This window comes from Triturus cristatus, chromosome 1_2 (genome assembly GCF_964204655.1).
Source record: "Triturus cristatus chromosome 1_2, aTriCri1.1, whole genome shotgun sequence".
NCBI lineage: Eukaryota > Metazoa > Chordata > Amphibia > Caudata > Salamandridae > Triturus > Triturus cristatus.
The window spans coordinates 873,347,898-873,368,025 of record NC_140580.1 but is presented as its reverse complement, the minus strand read 5'-3'; the positions used below and the strand labels follow the sequence as shown (position 1 = coordinate 873,368,025).

Here is a 20,128-nt window from a genome sequence, read left to right as displayed (position 1 = left end):
GGTCTCCCGCTGCCTGAGGTCAGCATTTATTAATTTATGGTTTATGGTCACAAAGAAAAGAAAGACAGCCAATAGGGAGATATTAGCTGTTGTTTCTCATTAAAGGTGTCTCGACCGGTAGAAACCCAGTGGAGCGAACATTAGCAAGGTGGGTAGTTATAAAGAATAAATAGAATTTGGGACGGAACAATAGGAAAAAAGGAGCATATTTACGAGAAAATGTCGGAGCGCGGAGCTGCCTCAAATTTAGCACCTCCGCGCATATTGTCAAAATGCAGGGATACGCCGTATTCACAAGAATACCGCACACCCCTGTGTTTTCCCTAGTGCTGGTGTTAAATTTAGCTGCCTAGCACCAACCCAGGCACCCTTGTACCATAGTGCAAGGGTGCCTGCTCGCAGGGAATGATTGTTTTCGTGAAGGAGGGTGTCCATTCCTGCACATAAACATTCACTAATGGTGATTTGTTAATTCTGTGTGTGCTGCAGAATGCAGCACACATAGAAGTAGCAAATCGTCATTATTTAATGATTGTTAATGTGCAGGAAGGGACACTCTTCATGGAGAAAAGAGCCGGGAGGGCAAACCGAGCAAGTGAACGGTCCGAGTGGTCAAGATGAGAAGTTACTTTACAATTGAGTCAGGTGCTGCACACTGGGATAATGACTCTACCCCAAAATAATGTGGGCACAGTGTTGTTACCAGTATCCTGCACCCGTGGTGTGTCGTTTAGCCACAGCCCAAGAAGGCCATCACAGATTGTGCTGTAAATTGAATGGGGTGCTACACCAACCAAGGCTGTGATTCTTGTTAAAGGCCTGAGGCTTTGTCTCATGAGCCCCTGCATTTATGCAGATGGATCTCCCATACTTAGAATAATTCTGTCTCCCTATGGAACATGAATTTTATATGCCAGGAGGTACCTCCCTTGGTACACTCTTCTCTGAGGATTTCAATGTCTGGCAATGGTGTTACTTGTATTTTATTGCCTGAAAAGCACTCTGGTATAGGGTTTGGGTCAGAGTTGCCAAGACTTTGCATCAGGTTTCTGTTAACGCAGACCCGAAGCACAGTTTTGGGTCAGTATTTACCATTCAGCACAAATCACGATTTGTGTTGGATGGTAACCCAGGGTAATACAACACAGTGCAATGCTCTGCTTTGTGTTACTTTAAGTCAAGGGGGCATTCCCTAGGTGCACCCACGGGTTTTAACGCAAATCCCTATGTAAAGAAGCATTGCAGGCTGGGATTTGCGACAAACTCTTGTGCGTCCCTGAGGCATGCACTGCGAGAAGAAATATTTTCATTTCTCATTGTTATTCCTCTTTGCATGTGTGCTGCATTTTACAGCACGCTTAGATGGAAAATGCCTTAAAGCATAGTATTCGACTGGAATGGACCCCTTCCTGCTGAAAAACTATGCTGTTTTCAACACATACACCCTTGCACGATCATGTAAGGTGCATGGCAACCAAAAGCACGCCAGTGCTTTACTTGCTGCCTGTGTTGCTTGATTTTGTAGTAAATCTCAGCCCCTGTACATAGTAGAACCATGTGGTACCTCAGGTGACTGCTCATTACCAATTTAGATTCTGTTGGTTGGATTTGATTACCTGCTTTTCGGGTTCATTGTTGGTGGCTGGGAATCCTCAAAAATCTTTTTCTGGAACTCAAACCCCAAATTTGACGGATGCCAGGTGTGCCACATGTCTTTAGGGACCTGGGTGACAGTCATTGTTTCTTTTTGCATTCTCTTGACTCCTTTTTTAAATCTTAATATGATATCCGAGATAAATTGTGCTTTATTCAGAATGCAATGTATCACGATTGCCCTTTAATTATTATATTCAGTTAAAGAAAATATTACCACACTGACTGGCAGGGTGTAAATTACTCACGCCTTCCTCTTACTTGACCTTCCTTTTTTAGATTATTGATCCGTTTGTAGAAGTGGAGATCATTGGATTACCTGCAGACTGCTTAAAAGAGCAAACAAGAGTCGTTGATGATAATGGTAAGAAAACAATTGGTGGTGGCAGACTTCAAGTGAATAACGTAACTTTTTCTTTGCTTATAGTGTAGGTGTGTGCTTCAGTGATGAAGTCAATTCTATCTACTGCCTAGGAAGTGCATTCATCTATACTTAACATCAGTAATGGGATAAGGTTTGTTAATGTTGCCTAGGTATCTTAATTTGTTATTGAAGGTCGTTAAGGGCAGGCGCGGCCCGCACAGGTAAGAGCGGTGGGGTGGGGGGTAAATCGATAGATGACGGAATAGGTAAAATTAAATAAATAAAACCACTTACCTGTGGTTTTATTTATTTTTTATTTAATTTGACCTATCCCGTCGTCTGTCGACTTATAACACCCCACTCGCCCTGCCCCACTGATCTATGCACGTAAAATATTGTTCTGTGATCTGCATGGTATACATCTTTTGCAGTGGGCATATTAACCATCTGCGCTACCTTAGATTAGTCAAAACTGCCACAAGACAAAACGCCAATCTTTCACCAGCAGGTACATTAATCACCAGAGTTATCTTGACACTTTTATTGTTGCCTAAAAACGACTGGATATACAAGCTACTCTGCAGGTGTGCTTTCAAAACTGTGGCCCTGCTACAAAAATGGCCCCCAGTAACAAAACCAGCCCCCCACACTTCCAGCCTCCCGGGGAAACACCCTCTGCCTGGTACAGCCAGTCCGGCCTTGTTTAATGTAAAAAAATGTATACTATCAACATTGAGTGACTTATCAATTGAGAAATAGGGGACAGCGACCAAGGCAACCCTTCAGCCCATGTCTAGAATCAAGGCACAATTTCATGGTATTAGTAGGGACATATTGGGACTCCTAGAACCATTGGGAATGGGGCATACATATAACATGGTAATTGTAGCTTAGACGTCATCCTATAGCGGGAATCAGCACTTAGAGTATGTGTGACATCCACATCTCTGTTTTCCCCTCAGCTATCCTACCAAGAATGATAGTAGTGGACCAAGGTACCACCTTCATGTCGCCCCTCATGAAACAACTCTAAAGAGTCTAACAAATTAAGCATTTAGAAACAGGTATCTACAGTCCCCGAACTCTCAGTCTGGTAGAACGATTCACTCAAACTACAAACAGATGCCAAGAAAAGCTGAGGAGAAAAGAGAATATTTAACATACATGCTCACCCTTTTAGCGCAGTAGTGTCGTCTCAATCTTTTTTTATACATTTCAGCCCTTTAAATTGCTATTTGAAAGGCAACCTGAAAGTCCGCTGAACATTGTGCTTAACAGAGCAAACTGCACTGGAAGAAAAATTCCTATTTGAAAATGTCCTGCAGCTGCTGAATCATTTATAGATATTCCAGGAAGATGCAGAACGCTGAATACAATATGCTAAAAAAGACGTAAAAGCCCCAAAACAACAGAGGTACTAAACTGCACACCTTTCAGTCTGGAGATTGTGTACTTGCTCTTCTGCACACATCAGAAAGCAATATGTTAGCCAAAGGCCACTGACCAAATAAAATCCTGGATGTCATAGGAAAGGTGTGGTGGTGTATCCTCAAACCAGAACAGTGAAATATAACTCAAGTCGATCATATCAATGTACTAAAAAATAGTAAATACAACAGATTTAAGCCACGTAAGCTTGATTAGCCCTAGTCATAAATCCCTGAATCTTTAAATACAGTGAAGAGGAAAGCTTGCTAGACCTTCTGAGCAGATCCACATCACTACAGAACAGGCCAACACCTTCACCTATTGTTTGCTTTGCCGAGGACTCTTTTCACCACTACCAACAATTCCATTATCGATTGAGCTCCGCATGCAAATAGCTCCAGTAGCCAAAACACAGCTAACACCACAACATACACAAGAAGAAAGAACAGTGACAGTTCAACTAGAGGTTAAAACAATGTCTTTGCTAGATCTCATTGAGACTTCCAATAGCAACTGGTGTTCATCAGTGGTGATGATACCCAACCCTGAGGGGTTTGATCAGATTTTGCATGGACTTCCAAGAAGTGAATTGTATACCTCATTTCAACTCTTACACGTTGCCTAGAGTTGATGAACTCATCGAACAACTGGGAAAGGTGGGGTACATGAATATCCAAAACTTGATTAGAGGATACTGACAGGCCCCTTAAGGGTATCTGACCACTACAAAACAGACTTCCAAACACCTCACAAACTCTGTTCCATTTTATGATCTTTCCCGTCAGAAATCACATTGACTCAGCAAAATTTCAGTCCCTGACGTATAGCCTTTCGCCAAAATATTGTAAAAATATTGCAAGTAAGCCTTGACATATTTACATCATCATCTTCTATAGTGCTGATTGGGAAAAAATGCATACAACAGGGTCTCCAAATTCTGTGTGAATCAGAACCAACTACCAACCCTTAAAAATGTATTACTGCAGCACCCTGTGTAAGATATCTTGGCTACTTACTCGGCAGTGGATTGATAAACCACCAGTTGCATAAAGTAGAAAAGGATACATCGACCAACTAAGAAGAGATAGGATTTGTGGTAAGTATTTGTGTTTCATAGTACATTCCTATGACCTGGAAGCCCTGCTAATGGATGCCCATAGGAAGGATTTACCCAGTCAGGTGAACTGGACAAAGGTCTATGCCGCCTCAGCATTAAAAAGATTGAAATATGTCATGATCCAAATCACTGTGCTAATCTTCATAGACAGATCTGCTCCTTTTTTTCACAAAATCGATGTTCTGGATTTGGGTTAAGAGCTCTGCTGTTTAATGATCTGCTGAATGGCCATCACCATGTCTTCTGTATTAGTTAGAATCTTCTACTTAATGGACTCCACTAATCTGCTTTGGAGAATGAATGCCTGGCCATCAAGAGGACTATCAAGTCCCTGTCGTACTATCTAAAGACAAGCAGATACAAATTCTGCACCTGTCATGCATCATTGACATGATTGACAGCTCACACACATTGCTGTCCCAGAATTCTCCAATGGTTCCTTTTCTTGCAGCCATTCTCTTTTGCTGTTTTCCACAATTCCCGTCATCTGCAGGACAATCTAAATTTCCTCTCTTCTTATTGAGTTCCTTACCTGACCGAGCGCTCGTGCTTGCGGTGTTTAGTGTGTGACAGGTTACACAGTGGGAGCAGCGTTTTGAAATGATCTGCATGTGCAGCCGGTGTGCTCTCATAGTCAATGAGGATGAACACATGTGGAGCGGTATTCTGCAAGGCATCACGTTGATTGGTGTGGCGCTGATGCTGGTTTTGCCTGTGAGGAGGATTTGCAGTACAGTATGTACTGAGTAGGTCAGTTTGTGTTGACTGGCTGCACACCAGATGTGTAGAAATAGAATAGCGAGATGGCTATTGGAGTCAGGACTGGAATGAGTTGTGGAGACTCTCCCAGGAGGGTAGATTCATGAATGCTGGCAAACCACTAGGGGAATGGGAGGAGCAGCCAGCAACCTGAGAAAAAGAACTATCCAAAGGAAGATCCTCATCAAACTTGTTAGACCTGTGAACTCGGCCCTTGATAGCTTCTCTTGTGCCATGAATAATTGCATGGTTGTACGACAATTTCCCTCCCCCCAAAAAATCTCCTAAAAATAGGGTCGTTTTCAAACTTGTAGAAACAAATATGCTCAGGACAAATATCAGCACAGTTCTCCCTTCCATAAATAAGATATTGGGTTAAAGGAGAGCCATGACATCCTACAATTGCAGGAGAGCTTCGAGGGACCTCACCCTATGCATCCGCCTCATTCAGATTCAGTCTTCATCATTGTCTGTCTGATTTCTGTATGTGTGATTCTGCATACTGATCCTTTCTGGCCTCTTGTCTCCAGCGCTGTTGATCACCCTCTTTTCTTAGAGATATCGGGGAAGAGGTGCAATCCTTTTTATGTTCTCATTAAAGTCTTCTTTGGCCAACAGATAGCAAACAGTGGAAAGTGGTATTTCGCTCCCTATCTCCGGTGGGGGCTGGAAGATCTATCTGCGGAAGATAAGCAGTCCTAAAGTTAAAGTAAGAATGTTGCTGCATAGACGGGTCACCCTCAACCCCATCCACCACATCCTTTCCATTGGCAAGGAGCTTTGATTTCAGCTGCATCCATTCAGAACAATCTGGAGCCCATGAACAAAGCTCTTTTGCAGTGACACACCCTGAATCACGTGGCTTGCAACCCCCAATGGACCCCTTAGAATGTACGAACCCCTTTTATGAATTTGAAAATTCTCTCCTTCTTGTAGAAGAGCTTTTCCAGTATTTTCCAAATCGCAAATAGGTAATGTGAAAGGGCACCCCCCTCCTATTTTCGATCCAGAAAGGAATGCATCAATGGTTTGTGACTGCATTTGTGCTTGTAAACAATTGAACAGTTTCTATCACCTGAGCTGGTGTGGTAGCGTATTCGCAAAGAGGAAGCTGGGAACACCTTCCAGTTCGGGGATCATTTAGGCAGCCTTGCGGGGAGCAGTAGGTGGTTCAGAGAAACACACCCTGCTCCCCTCATCTGTTCCAAAATGGGAGATATTTGTTTAAAAATCACAGCTACCCCTAATGAAGGTCTGCTCTACATTGCATGCCCCAATCCCTGCATTCACAGGAGTTAGATTTATCATTTGCGTTTTACAATGTAGATCATGATAGCCTTCTCAAGTGCTTAAAAGTGGGAGCGATAATGGACATGGATTTCGTCTTGCATGGCTAGTTGCATCCAGGCAGTGGGACTCCCCCTGCCTTTGCCATCTCTGTAGCCCCTTGAAATGCAGGGTACCAGATAGCTCCGCCCTGTCCCTTCACATTTTTAATGTGTATGTGAGTTTGCTCGATAAGGTACTCCTTACCAGAAATGTCAATCGCTATATGTACGCTTATGGCAAACAACTATGCACACATCGGGATGGCAGGCCAGCATCTAGTGCCCACTTCCGAGATGCTATGAGATCTCTCTGGGAAAGGGATGCGGTGTAATTGGCTGAAACCGAATGCCAAAAAACACAGACGTTCTGGTTGTAAATGGATAATCTAACCATTGGTTTGACTCTTAATTGCCCCCCGACAAGGACACCCCACCTGCCTCTGCAGAAGTAGTGAAAAGTCTGGGGTTAAGAACTGATTGTAATCTCTCCCTGATTTAGCAGGGTTAATGCCTCCGCCGGAACCATTTAAAATTGTTGAGGGAAATGTTGCCTTTGCTGTAACTATCAGATCATGACTAGGCCATGCAAGCTCACTGAATTTGCGGTTTCCTGAATACCTTTTGTAATGAGTGCAAGTAATTGAGACTATGGCTGCATTCCTGGACTACAGAGCTCCAGATTCAATCACTCTTTCCCCCTGCTGCAATTACTTCACTGGTCGGTAGAGGGCGCAGTTTTAGATGCTTGGCACTGTTCAGACGCCCCTCAATGGATACTCCCCAAGCTCTACTCAGATCTGGGTCAAAATGTACTTGTCTTCGAGATCTTTATGCTACTCGACCTCCAATTGGATTAACAATTCAAACTTTCCAGAAGCAGATTAGGTCGGTGCTTTTCGTCTTTTTTCTGTTAAGCTCCATCTGACCAGCGACGGGCGAGAGTTTGCATCTGTGTGTTTAAACTTCAGATTAAAATCTGCTCATTTTTAAAGCACCTTAACCTCCTGTTCTGGGATTAGTCAATGTGTTGGGTTGCGTTAGCGCCAAAAGACTGTTGTGTGATGAGCTCCGTATAGATCTTTACAACATAACACAACACATCACAACATAACATAACATACCTTTAACAACCAATCACACAGGGTCTCAAATTGTGACCTGTCTAATTAGTATTCATTGGGAAGCATGTTTTGTGGACCCCTGCAGATTGACAATTTGAGCTATGGCTTATTAGTAGAAAGGGTGCATAGAAAATTCCATTCCCATTTGCAAACCAGTCAGTGTACAAACTGCACTTCCCTGCTTTATGACTGAGCAACGGTGCGTCTGGCTCCTGGTTTCTCAATGCGCTAAGAAGAAAACGTAAGTGTAGTTGACGAAGATGTTCATTTGTAAAAGCACAAACTGCTACCCTATAAAGGAGTCTTGGAGCTAATGGGATTAATCAGCTGCAGGTAGGGCAGCAAAAAGAGAAGGTTAGAAAGAAAACCGATACATCTTATTTGAAATGCAGAAGGAGAGAAAATTGGACTGAGCACGAAGGGAAAAAGGTTGGAGGTTGCAAGATTTGAAACACAAAATTAAAGGCGCGGCTGCGTTTGCGATTATAATGGATTGGAGGGACCGTCAACACCAAAGAGCTTGAAGAGCAGACTACTCAGTGAGTTTGGTGATCCAGGAACCAGTGCCAAAGACTGCGAAGAAACGAAGGACCTTGAACAGTCAGTATTGTTCAGTTGATAGCCAATGGAGATCACATGTACCAGCAGATATCAACGATTGGTGGGGAAAGTTGTAGGAGTAGCCTGGCAGAGACTTTTGCACCACCTGAAGACTAGCAAGAAGGTATTGTGGAATGATTGGCATGGAGAGCGTTAAAATAATCAAATCTAGAGCGGATCATGGCCTGCACAACCATCTTGGGAAAGTCATTCGAGAGGTAACATAAGATCTTCAAATCATTCTACGAAAGAAGTAGCAAGGCAGCAGGATTTATTGACTTGCATGGTGAACCCTTATAAATAGTCAAGTAGACAATGGAAGCCCTCTGTTCAGTGGACTCCTAAAGAAGGTGCTGAGAAACTGCTGCACGTGGGAGTAGGGCTCCTCCATCCTAAATTTTTTTTTCAAACTTATGGAAATGCTTGTGGCACTAGGTGTGACCCGGTTACCAGTAGAAACATACTGAATTTTCATATTGTCTGTCTTGTCTACTCATTTCTTAATGGATCTTTAATTTCATAGCTCAAAGATAATATCTAAACATACATTCCCTGTAGAGGCATGTGCTTTGTTGAATAGGCCCTCTTAATACTCCCAAAGTTTAAACAAGTTTAAAAAAGAAATTCTTGGTTCGAATAAACTGCCGGACTCAGACTTGAAGATCAACTTGTCAAGTTCCAGTCAGTGCTTAGAGACTTATTGGCCCAGTAGTCTGGTTCCCTCCTGCCTTCTTGATGGACATTGCCTCCTTTTTTCCATCTTTCCTGTTGATGGTAATATTCTTTGTAAATGTAATACGGGGAGAGGAGTTGGCCTAATGGCTAGGGCGGTCGACTTAAAACGTGGGGACCTGGGTTCAAGTCTCAACAATGACGCTGAACATCCTGTGATTCTGGGCAAATCACTTAATCTCCCCGTGCCTACCAAAAATGAATGTGTGTCCTCATGTAGCGTAACTGGTGATATGTAAAGCGCTCTGATACCCAATTCGGGTCAAGTTCGCGCTATATAAAACTCTGCATAAAAAAATATATGAGGCAGAGTGATGTTATCATTAGTATCTTAGGAGGGTGCTTTATGGACTTTTATGATTCGTACTATAATGAGTGTCAGCCTGTGAGCACTGAAGAAAGCTAAAAAAGAAAGAGGCATGGTGGCCACTGCAAAAACTATCTGGTGAGGGCATGATTGCTACCAAAATGTCTATCTTGTGAGGACATTATTATTGGTAAAATGTATTGATTACATGATTATTGGTTCTGTTATTGTCTGATGGGTGTGCATGTTTTTTACAGGTGACTCTTTTCATCCTTGATCTACAAAGGGGTCTGTAGTCTCACAAAGACACCAAAAAGGGGTTGTTATTGCTGAGACAACAGTAGATGTTCAAATTGCGTCAAATATAAAAATAGATGAGGAAAACTGCTATCTGTAACTTCTGTATTTTACAAAGCGAAAAAAATTGATAGAGGTATAAATATATAGAATGGAAAGTAAGGGGCATACATATACATTTCCACAGTGCAGAACAGTGCAGGCTCTTAAAAGGGTTTATTGTTTCTTTTTTCAGGTTTCAACCCAATGTGGGAGGAGACGCTGGTGTTCACTGTGCACATGCCTGAGGTCACGCTGGTTCGCTTCCTGGTGTGGGATCACGATCCCATTGGTCGGGACTTTATTGGACAGAGGACTTTAGCTTTTAGCAGCATGATGCCAGGTAATGCATAATCTTTTGATATTTCGATTCCCGCCATAGGTATAGGACAATATAGGGTAAGACAGGATGTCCTTTATTACAGCTGAGAACAGTGTAATGTGCAGTACTCAATAGCTTCCAGGTGCATCCATGCATTAGTGGGATGTATAGAAACATATTTGAGTTCACTCTCGTCCACTGCAACCGATTTAAAATTTTCCAGTTCGACCAGTGAAAAGTAGCCCCATCGAACCGTTCTACGGCCTCAAAGGTTTTGCCTAGCGGATACCCATAGCTAAAGGGCAATCTGGATAATTTGCACTAACCTGGTGGTTTTTAAGGGCTTAAAGTATAGAGGGAGAGGCAAGAACACCCCAGTTCACCACTGGTTGTTGCTACTGAAAGGCTGATATAGTTCAGGATGTTGGATATTGTGCACCGACAAGCCAGTTTCTCTGAACGCCTGGTATGACCCAGGCGGAGTCAATCACATGTCAGGACTGTCAGGCATGTAACTGGCTACAAATAGTCTTTCAGACTTAATGGTCTGTTACAATATGTCCCAATGTCCAAACTGGCTATTGTGTCTCTGGTCCTGCCTCTTGTCTTTGTTCTGTGCTCCTCGCCCCAAAATCAAGCCTTTTATCCAGAGCATTGGAATTATCTGCTAGGAGGCAGAACAGGCAGCCACTCAATTGGTAGTCCTATTATCCAGGGTGCAAATGAGACCTTTTATGATTGTAATGCCATTATTGTCTAAATTTTAGGCTACCGACACGTATACCTCGAGGGCATGGAGGAGGCATCCATCTTTGTCCACGTAGCAGTCAATGACATCAGTGGTAAGGTAGGTACAAAGCATGCGTGCCGCAGAGGCTTTGCTGCACTCTCTGGGTGACATCTTTAAAGAAAAACATAGGATATTGGGTCATGTGTGTGTTAAATTATACTATATGGTTTGTCTCCTAAATTGAGAACATCAGATTTGAAGTAAAAGGTCACACTGGTCTGCCCTCTATTTCCAATGTCATTCACTTCTAGATAACTATTATGATGTAATATTTCTTAACAAATGTGCCGAATGATTATTGAATATGATAATTTGTCCATAAAACACAATCTATGTGCTCCTTCTCGACACACAGCAATCCAATGCGTTGACCATATTCACCTTGAGGCCCTAACGGGTGATTAGCCATGCTTTATAAGAACCCTGATTGATTGATTATGTATTTAATACACTGGATAAAGATGTAGTTTAAGCTAGGGAAAACCCCTTACCAAAAAAGATGAGGAGTTTCTGCAGACTTGTGCACTTCTGCAGCTTCTTTTTCCAGTGTCTCCTTCCTTTTTCAGTGCAGTCAGTCTCCATGGAAAAGCCAATTTCCAGACAGGGTAAACAACCAAAAAACCTGTGTTCAAGGAGAACGCTCCTTGCTCCTCAAGATCAGTCTTTGTCTGCTTTGTAGAGGCAAAGCCCCAAGTGGGGGTTGAAAAGAAGAAACAATGCTGAGTGGGCAAAATCCCATGGTCCCTGGACTGGTATTCATTTTTGGCCAAAATTGTTTCAGCTAAGCGAGCAGATGCACTAGATTGAAATCTATATTTACACGTGTATATTTACCTTAATTATAGTAGTAGTAGTCGATAGTCTGGATTCAATATTTGTGTTGGTCAATGTAATAAAGTAAACACGTTGACATATAACACTTTCTAATAAATTGTGGGGGTTTAGGGGGTAGAGTTTCTCCATGACAAACATTTTACACTAGCAAAAAAAAAGTACAATTACTGAGTACAATTACTACCTACATGTATGCAAAAGTAGGAATTTATTTGACAAAAGTCCTCTTAACCTACCCCTTGGAAGCCTGGAGCGGGTTCCAGGTATACCTCTGGAAGGATTTGTGAATGTACAAAAGTCATAAATCTACACTAATAGGGTGGTATAATTATCTTTTTATAAACAAAGATAATGACTTGTGCAACTTGAGGTGACACAAAAGTCTTAATTTTCACATGGATCTTCTTAAACAATCCTTGCAAAGTTGTCCATCAATATTGTTGAGGCTGCAAAAAAAAAACTGTAGCTTCAAGAAAGTAAAAATCAATTGGATTGATGTAAAAACGCTGAAAAAGCTCAAAGGTGTGAATTTAGGGCACTGAACATGATGAAACAGTAATACATGATGGAAGGCGGGTTCACTGACACAGAAATGTTACCTATGGATTATCCTAGCGAATTACTTTAAAATGGCGCAGCACTGTGGTAGCAGTGCAGAGACAGTGGGGGGAATGCTGCGGTGTACCGGGGCAAATACCAGCCAGCACAGAACATATTGCGAAGTTGCAAGATTAGTAAGGCTTCGCTTGCGTTGTTCTATCCATTTTCTGGAGCTATCGGTAAAATGGTAAAAACTGAGTGAATGATAAGAGAAGTGGAAGCACTGTATTAAATCTGAAGTCCAACATTAAATGGCTCTAGAAAAAGTAACATTTTGGCAAAGAAGAGATATGAGCATGTGATATGATTTTTTTTAAAATATTCAGGAAATAAACATTTTTCAGCGTAAGAGCACTACTTGAATGAGAGGAGACGATAAAAGGCCAGAAGAACTGTCGAGGATCCAAGGAGACGGTGATAAATATGTATTTTCACAAAGAGGGTAGTAAGGGGAGCAAGAGCTTTGCTGCAGAAATGAGTGTGAAGAAAAATAGCGAACAGATGAAAAGTAAGACGTCTGTCGGGCAACATAGAGAGAACAGCGGTGGCTTTTAATATCCGACGCGCAACAACCATGAAGGAATTCAAAAGTAAACTGAATAACCGCCTCCTGACCATGCACAAGTGACACAGTACGAAATCATTGTATGCACTTGAAACTGGACTCGAGTGTAAATGGTCGAACGGACTAACTTGTTATCCTGGTGCTTTTGACATGGCCAGAAATGACCATGTTTCTGGCTGTCCGAAAACTCAGCAGCTCTTCAAAATGTGATGAAATGAAGTCCAGTTTAGCATGTTGCTTGCTTAACTGTAACAATCCACAAGAGGGCGCCCCGTGACTGATTAAATTCTTTCTGCACACTAGAGAAGGAATTATTTTGAAGGCGACAATTTGAAGTAACACTGACTTCAGAGTATAACATTATTACGAATTTATGCGTGGAACCATTGACTATCCGGCTATTAATGAAAAAGAGACTAGCCTATTGAAGGAAAGTGAGTAATAATATTAAGTATTCAAATAGCGTAAGTTGAACAATGCCTCCACTACCCTTCTTTTCTTGTCTAGTTGTGATGTGAGGCCAGAGTGACACCTAGTTGAGATCGTAGATCAGGGCGGTTCGAGACAACAACTACAAGCCACACAGTATTTGTGAATCTGGATGGCACTATAAAGGGGGCTCCTCGTTATATCCCCAAAATAAGACGAGAGTCATTAAAAGAGAAAACTGGAAAAGTATCAGATATTCTCCGGGAGGATAGGACTGGGGCGGAAATTAGGTTCGGCACTGAAATAAAAGTGGCCCATATTAGTGAATTAGATACCTAAAATTGTCCCATGTTTGCGAATTGGGGCAGTTTTGAACTTATTAAGGCGTGCTGTTCAAGTGTTTTTGCAAGGAACACTGCATGGATTTGAGCTTGCTGAAGACAGTGTTTGCTTTCATATCAGAAGAATTAACAGTGAAACCGACCCTGTTAACCCTAAAACAGACTCACAAACGAACAAAAAACGGCCCACTCACTGACCTGTCAGAGCAGCACGTCGGTCACTGCGTGATTGTCCAATAGGCAGGGCCAGTGGAATTATGCCGCAAGGGAGCACCAAATTATGCGATTATGTTGACTAAATCATGCAGCAAGAAAAGGCAAATTATGTGGTATAATGCAGCAAATTTTTTGACAAAATTACTTTTACTATTTTTTAATTTTTAGGCATGGTAATAGTGTCTGGGCAAAGATTTCAACTCATTAGAACCTTTTAAACAACTAAATACAGAAATAAGCAACTGAAAGATGACCAGTTAACCTTTGCAAAGGACTTTTCTCTGTGGCGAACACATGTTGCCATATTTTTAGTAACTTTTGGTCCATTTGAGCTAGAACATATTTTATTTGTTAAAATCTACAGATTATGCAGCAAATGATGGATTATATGGCAAATGCAGGAAAAACATAATAGTGCAAAAAAAGCAGGGGCTGCAGAATCGCAGAATCCCAGTAGCCCTACCTTTAGGCAAGTACGACCCTGTTTACTGATCTGGGGTTGCATATCTTTCAGCCCGGAGGGGGGCTGTGGTATTGCATCTGTGTGACACCAACAGCATACAGTGTTATAATTGGTTCAGTCCTATTGCATAATGTTAATAAAGTACTTCAGAAGAATTCTTTCTCTGTAAACTACCATCCTGAATTCCCAGAAACCTGTTGATTTTCTATCCAGACATGCTTGGCCAACAAACTGTAAAGAAGCAGTAGAAGTGAAGAAGACTGAGGAACGTGTTAGGTTTCTGGTAGAACAGTCAAGACCGAAGCCTGTGCCCCTTGATAGGATTCAATCAACCACTCTTCAGGACAATTGCAGATATCCATCCAAGCAGGGCAGCGGGGCTTTGGGGCCAATTGCTTGACATCTCCCCCATCCATAAAGCTGACACTAAAATCACTGTTTGATAAAAGGAAAAAGACTAGTCATTCTCTGATCATTCGCTTAACAAGGTATTCAAATAGCCAATGTTGGGCATCATGAAATAGTTTGGACCAAGAGCCATCTGGGTGCCAAAGTGTGGTTTTCACGTGAAATTCCGACTCCTTCCATTACTGAACACATCAAATTGAATTCGTAGGCCAGGACCAGTGCTGACTTTGGCGTGTTGCCTGTTGGGTACCACATGCTGGTTATCATTGATGACTATTCAAAATATCTTGATGTACAGGTTGTAAATTCTACAACTGCTGACATCCTAATTCTAAAATAGGAAAAGTTATGGCTCCTTACAGAATTTTCAAAGAACTATGAACTAATGGTGGTTTCCTGAAAAAAAGCTCAGATGTCTTGAATAACTATTCTCATTGGGGGTCAAGCAGACTAAAATAACTCCCAGGTGGCCACAAGCAAAGAGAGAAGCTGAGCAGATTACGAGTACTGTACATTGCTCATGCCGCTGGCCATAATCTTGAATGGGCCAGCTATGTTTTCCTGCAAGACTACTTCCTGACTCCACATGCAACCACCAAAAGGGCACTAGCTAATGTTTGCCACAGACACATACTTCGTGCTGCAACCCCTCATCATTTTGTCATGGACTCCAGATAGCCCAGATGATGATGAGATTTTTAACCAAAGAAAAAGAAGGAATGACAAGTGCAGTCAGAGAAGAAGATCAAAAGTTTCTTTGTTAAAACCTGGAGATGTTATGCTCAGCAAAAATATTCACCCACGCAGCAAGATAAGATTGCCTTTTGAGTCCTCTTGGATAGTGGTGAGAGGAAGAGGGGATTAAGTGACTGCAAGAAAATTAATTGAGACTGTAGCATGCAATGTGTCATTTCTTCAGGAAATTCAGAGCTGATAGGACTTCTGTTTTTAAAGATGAATTCATGGTGAGTGATTATTCATTTGAGACCTGGAGTGAGAGCTAAAATGTCTAAGAACCTGATGCTGTTGCCTAATTCTGAACTCTGTAAATGTAAAGAATTACCAGGTCAGGACTCTATTACGTCCAACATCAGGGGAATAACACAGATCCCTGCAGCCCTTGTGACTCAGGGGGGCCACCGACCCTTCAGGGGCCACTCCGCCTTGCAAGGGGTCATCAGTCATCTAAGGCCAATGTGCCACTGAAACCAAGCTGCACCCCACCTACAAGATCCAAATAGGTCAATACTGGTCTGGGTTTGCTTCTGTTCCCGTTCGGAAGGGACATGCCCTTGCAGTGTGGGCTGGGCTGTTCCTGTTGGAGTCTGACCAGGGCTGATATGCAGATGGATATGACTCAGTGGGCCTGGAATGGTAGTTCAGTTCAGAGGCGAGATGTCCTAGCAGTTTGGACTCGGCTGTTTCTATTGGAGCAGGACCAAGGCTGATTTGCATATGGGTGGGTCATGTAGGAGGTGGCATGGTGGACAACAAATGTTGGACTGGGAGGCGGCCCAGAATAATTACCTGTTTGAGATTGATTCTAGCATTCCACCCGTCACTTATTTTGTATTCCCAGTAGAATCAAATGACCATTGTCCCATGGGTGCACGCAGTCGTTTCTCGGTGAGTCTGCCTGGTGCCCCCATAGTAATCCACATACACTATAGTTAGCAGAGCAGGGTTGCCCCTGAAAAGTACCAGAGCCTCTGACAAGCTTATAACAACTAGACAGAGTCAGTCATATGTCAGACTTCCCATCTGAACAACCAATTCCGCTCTGTCCATGTGTGTCCTTCCCTCCTTGGCACACATAAAAACAACAAAGCCTTTTTCTTTACTTCACACTGGGTATCTTTGGTGAAGGTCTTCGTATTTCTAAACATCAGTAAATGAGCACTGCTAACTGATACTATGTTTGGTTTCATAACCTGGATGATCCCTGTCTTCCTTTCATTTCACCCTGCTGTAGACTTACCAACAGGGCCGGAGGGACCCTTTACCTCATCGGGCTTTTCCTAGTAGCCTGCTAGCTCCCCTGTCGCTCTCCCCAGCTACCCAGATTTCGTTGCAGCAGAGACATTGAGGGCAAGAGTGTGAGACTAGAGAGGAGGGAAAGGGAGAGGTTAGGAAGAGAGTGGAAAGAGAAGAAGAGAGAGGAAGAAGAGAGAAGTAGAGAGACAGAGAAAAAATGGAAAGAGAGAGAAGAGAAAGAAGTGGGGCAGAACTAGTTAGAACATTTTGGCAGGGATGCTTTTGTTCAGTCCGGTCATGTTTACCAGTGAAAACATACAAGTGCATCCACCATGTGAGGCCCGCCGTAAGGTTTAGTATAGAGACTTCAATTGCTGGTGATTTAAAAAAAGGTTATTTTTGATTGCGACAATGCAAATCTGGATTGTCTACAGAAACATTTCCCTCTGTTGGTATAACTGTGGGTCTATTATTCATGAACGGGCACATTTTTCAGGTCACTAGGGAGTTCATTTAGAGCTCTAATCAGTAGCCTTTCGAGGCTGGTTGGGTCAATATTTTATGCGCAATTCCTGTTGGTGGGTCACCTTCATGTAAATGTGGTGTGGTAATCACTTTGCTTCAGCCCCACAAAATAACCAAGATGTGGCCTATTGTGTGCCTTGGATGCAGAACTAGGAGCATGGTCCAACCACATCTAGGCATTTCTACTGAAGGACGTAGCAGACGCTCAGCAATCGTTTCACAACAAGGTCAGTGGTTGAACCTACCACATTGCCTTGTTCAGCGATATTTGGAAAACAGTTAGTGCATCACTAGGGTTACTATACTGGTGTTCCTCTTGATCATAAGACTACCACCATGGGCTTATCTTTCTCTGCCATGAGGCCATGGGATGCACTGACATTAAGGCTGCGCTTCATCTACATGTGCTCCTCCAGAACTAAACTAGGGTCCCATGGAGGGAAATGTTGGAAAACCTGGTGCTGCAGCCGTGCAAATGGGTGAGAGAAGTCTAGTCGAGCTTTCACTGCTCAACTTATCCAAATTTCCACTTTCATTGGGATGTCTGAACATTTGTTTAAGTTGCCTGTTCAATTCAACAACAATTCCTGGTTGAGCCTTATAAATTCTCAATTTAGAATGAAACTTAAGATATACAGAACATTCCCACTGTGTGGAGTGATCACCCTTCCTTTCCCTCCCACTTCCCCTACTCGCAGCTTTCCTCTTCTCTCCCATCCTCTCTTTCTTCTTTGTCCTCCATCTTGAGTAAGGCAGGTCTTCAAGTTCCATCACTGAAATAGGAGCCCACGCTTTCCCCTTCTTAGCATCATCTCAATGAACACCGAGGAGCTGCTGTCTGCTGGGGCTTGGCTCCTGCATCCCTAGAGTTACTTTTTTTTGCTTATAATTCAAGCCTAACTAGCGAGATGTGGCAACAGCTTATTTGGGCAATCTTAAAGAATGTAATCATACCAAAAAGGTACAACCCGCATAGGCCCAGGTAAGATCCTCCAATCAGAGATAGTGTTTCTTTGTCTGTCTGACCTGTGTTCCAATGAGGTGGTCACCATTTGTAGTTGTAGATGTGCGAGCAAAGGTTAAATGTTCTCCTTCCTACTAAAGTCTTCTGTGTGGTTTGGGGCTTTGTGAAAATGGGCGACTGACCACCCTGTCCCATTAAAAACTGATTAAAGTTGTTCAGAAATGTTTGATGAAAGGGCATGTTAGGGTATTGTCATATTTAAATGTGAAGTCCAGTCAAAATGTTTTGTCGTGGATGGCCCGTCTACTTGTGACCTCCTGTTGACCTAATTAGTAGGGTTCATTGACCTTTTGAAACCTTTGAAGTTGCTTTGGGGGTCTAGCCCTTTTGTTAAGGACACACTTCCTGTTATAAAGCAGGACTTCCTGTTGGTACCTTATGTGGCAAGTGCATTTTCAGTTTTGACACTGACATGAAATTCAGTTGCTTGTGTGAGACTGGATTTTATCAATAACCGCCTTACCACATCAGGCCCGGAAGTCCTGCCGCATAACCGGAAGTCCGTACATACTGAAGGCCATCTCCAGAACTTTCTTGCAGATAATATAAGCCCCCTCCTACCAGAATAAAAAAAATATGTTCCCTGGAAGTTTATGAAAAGCAGCTTTTGAATTACAAAAATATATGTACATGCCTTGACCATTCGAACAAATGACTGTGTGATTGTATACTTCCGGTTAGTATATGTAGAGCCTCATTGCAAGTTGTCGTCACCAAAGAGGCGTTTCTTGTTCTGTTTTCTGTAGTCCAAGTGCCTTGTAATTTCTTTGTCTTCTCTTCCGTGTTTTCAGGTGTGTTTTTCTCTCTTTCCTTCCTCCGCAGTGTCGTGTCTGTCTGATTTGCCTTTACTCTGTCTGTTTGTGATTTCAGTGGCCTTCTCTTTGTCCAAAAGCTACTTTTACAAGCCGAGATTCTTTAGGCGCCTTCCAGGTACTCCCCTCATGTCCCGGGCCGGTGCAGTGAGAACCACGCCAGAACCTGCATGTGTTTTCTTTCACCAGCTCCATCATTCAGCATCTGTGGTTCCCACTGGCATTCTACGACCTATCCACTCACTCATAACCTGGACTGTGACGCGACCCGGCAGGCTTTGTTCGGCTAGTCACAGCCAGAAAACACAACATTTATGAAGCCGATCCAGGATAGGCAGGTTATAGAGAGATCTGCATCAAGTCCTCTCTGAGTTATAAATCCCAGCTGTTCTTTTCCCTTTCTCCTGTATTTACAAGTGATTGGAATATTCAAAATGCCTTGTTTTTTCCAGAACAAGAACCAAACTAATTGGGCTTGTTGATGTGAAAAAAACAACTATTCCCTATTTTGTTAGACGTTTCAAATCTGTCTCTCCTTTAGTCTTTCATCCTCTCTTCTCCTTTTATGGTGACCTTTTCATGCTTTATTTGCTTTCTGTCCTGCATTTTATATACCATAGTTTATTCTCCTCTTTTTTTATGTGCATTGCCTTTTTATTTCTCCCTTCAGTGAACTTTACATTTTGGGTAAGTCATTATCCTCTCATTATTTTTGTTTCTCATCTCTATCCTGTTCATTGGTTCTTTATTTCAGTCCATTTTCCTCTTTCTGCCTAGCCCACGCCCTTCCTTTTCTCCAAGTTTGAATCCCCCCACCTTCTCATGTACCTCTTCCTTCACTGTGAACCTATATATTTCTCAAATACATGTTTGTTCATAGCGTTATTCAGGCTTTTACTCACTATGTCCTCTTTCTCTTGCCTCCCTTGATATCTAACTACCCTATGTTCTCATCTTCCATGTATTTTCTTGCTCTCTCGTTCTCAGTTTCTCTCTGTTCCTTTTCCTATCTCTCTTCCCCTGTCTTTTCTACACCTGACTCTTTGCCTTTCTTTATTTATACCTTTCTATATTTCCACC

General features: G+C 42.5%; 1 protein-coding gene across 7 annotated transcripts in view; it reads left to right on the top strand.

Moving 5' to 3' along the window:
• Positions 1-20,128, top strand: part of PLCH2 (phospholipase C eta 2) — a 1,499,317-nt gene that overhangs the window by 1,441,981 nt on the left and 37,208 nt on the right. For all 7 annotated transcript variants that reach the window (XM_085609277.1, XM_085609254.1, XM_085609273.1 and 4 more), the window contains 3 exons: positions 1,933-2,017; positions 9,942-10,088; positions 10,835-10,914. In XM_085609277.1, coding sequence (XP_085465403.1) covers positions 1,933-2,017; positions 9,942-10,088; positions 10,835-10,914 — 312 coding nt within the window. The remainder of the gene's footprint in view (positions 1-1,932; positions 2,018-9,941; positions 10,089-10,834; positions 10,915-20,128) is intronic.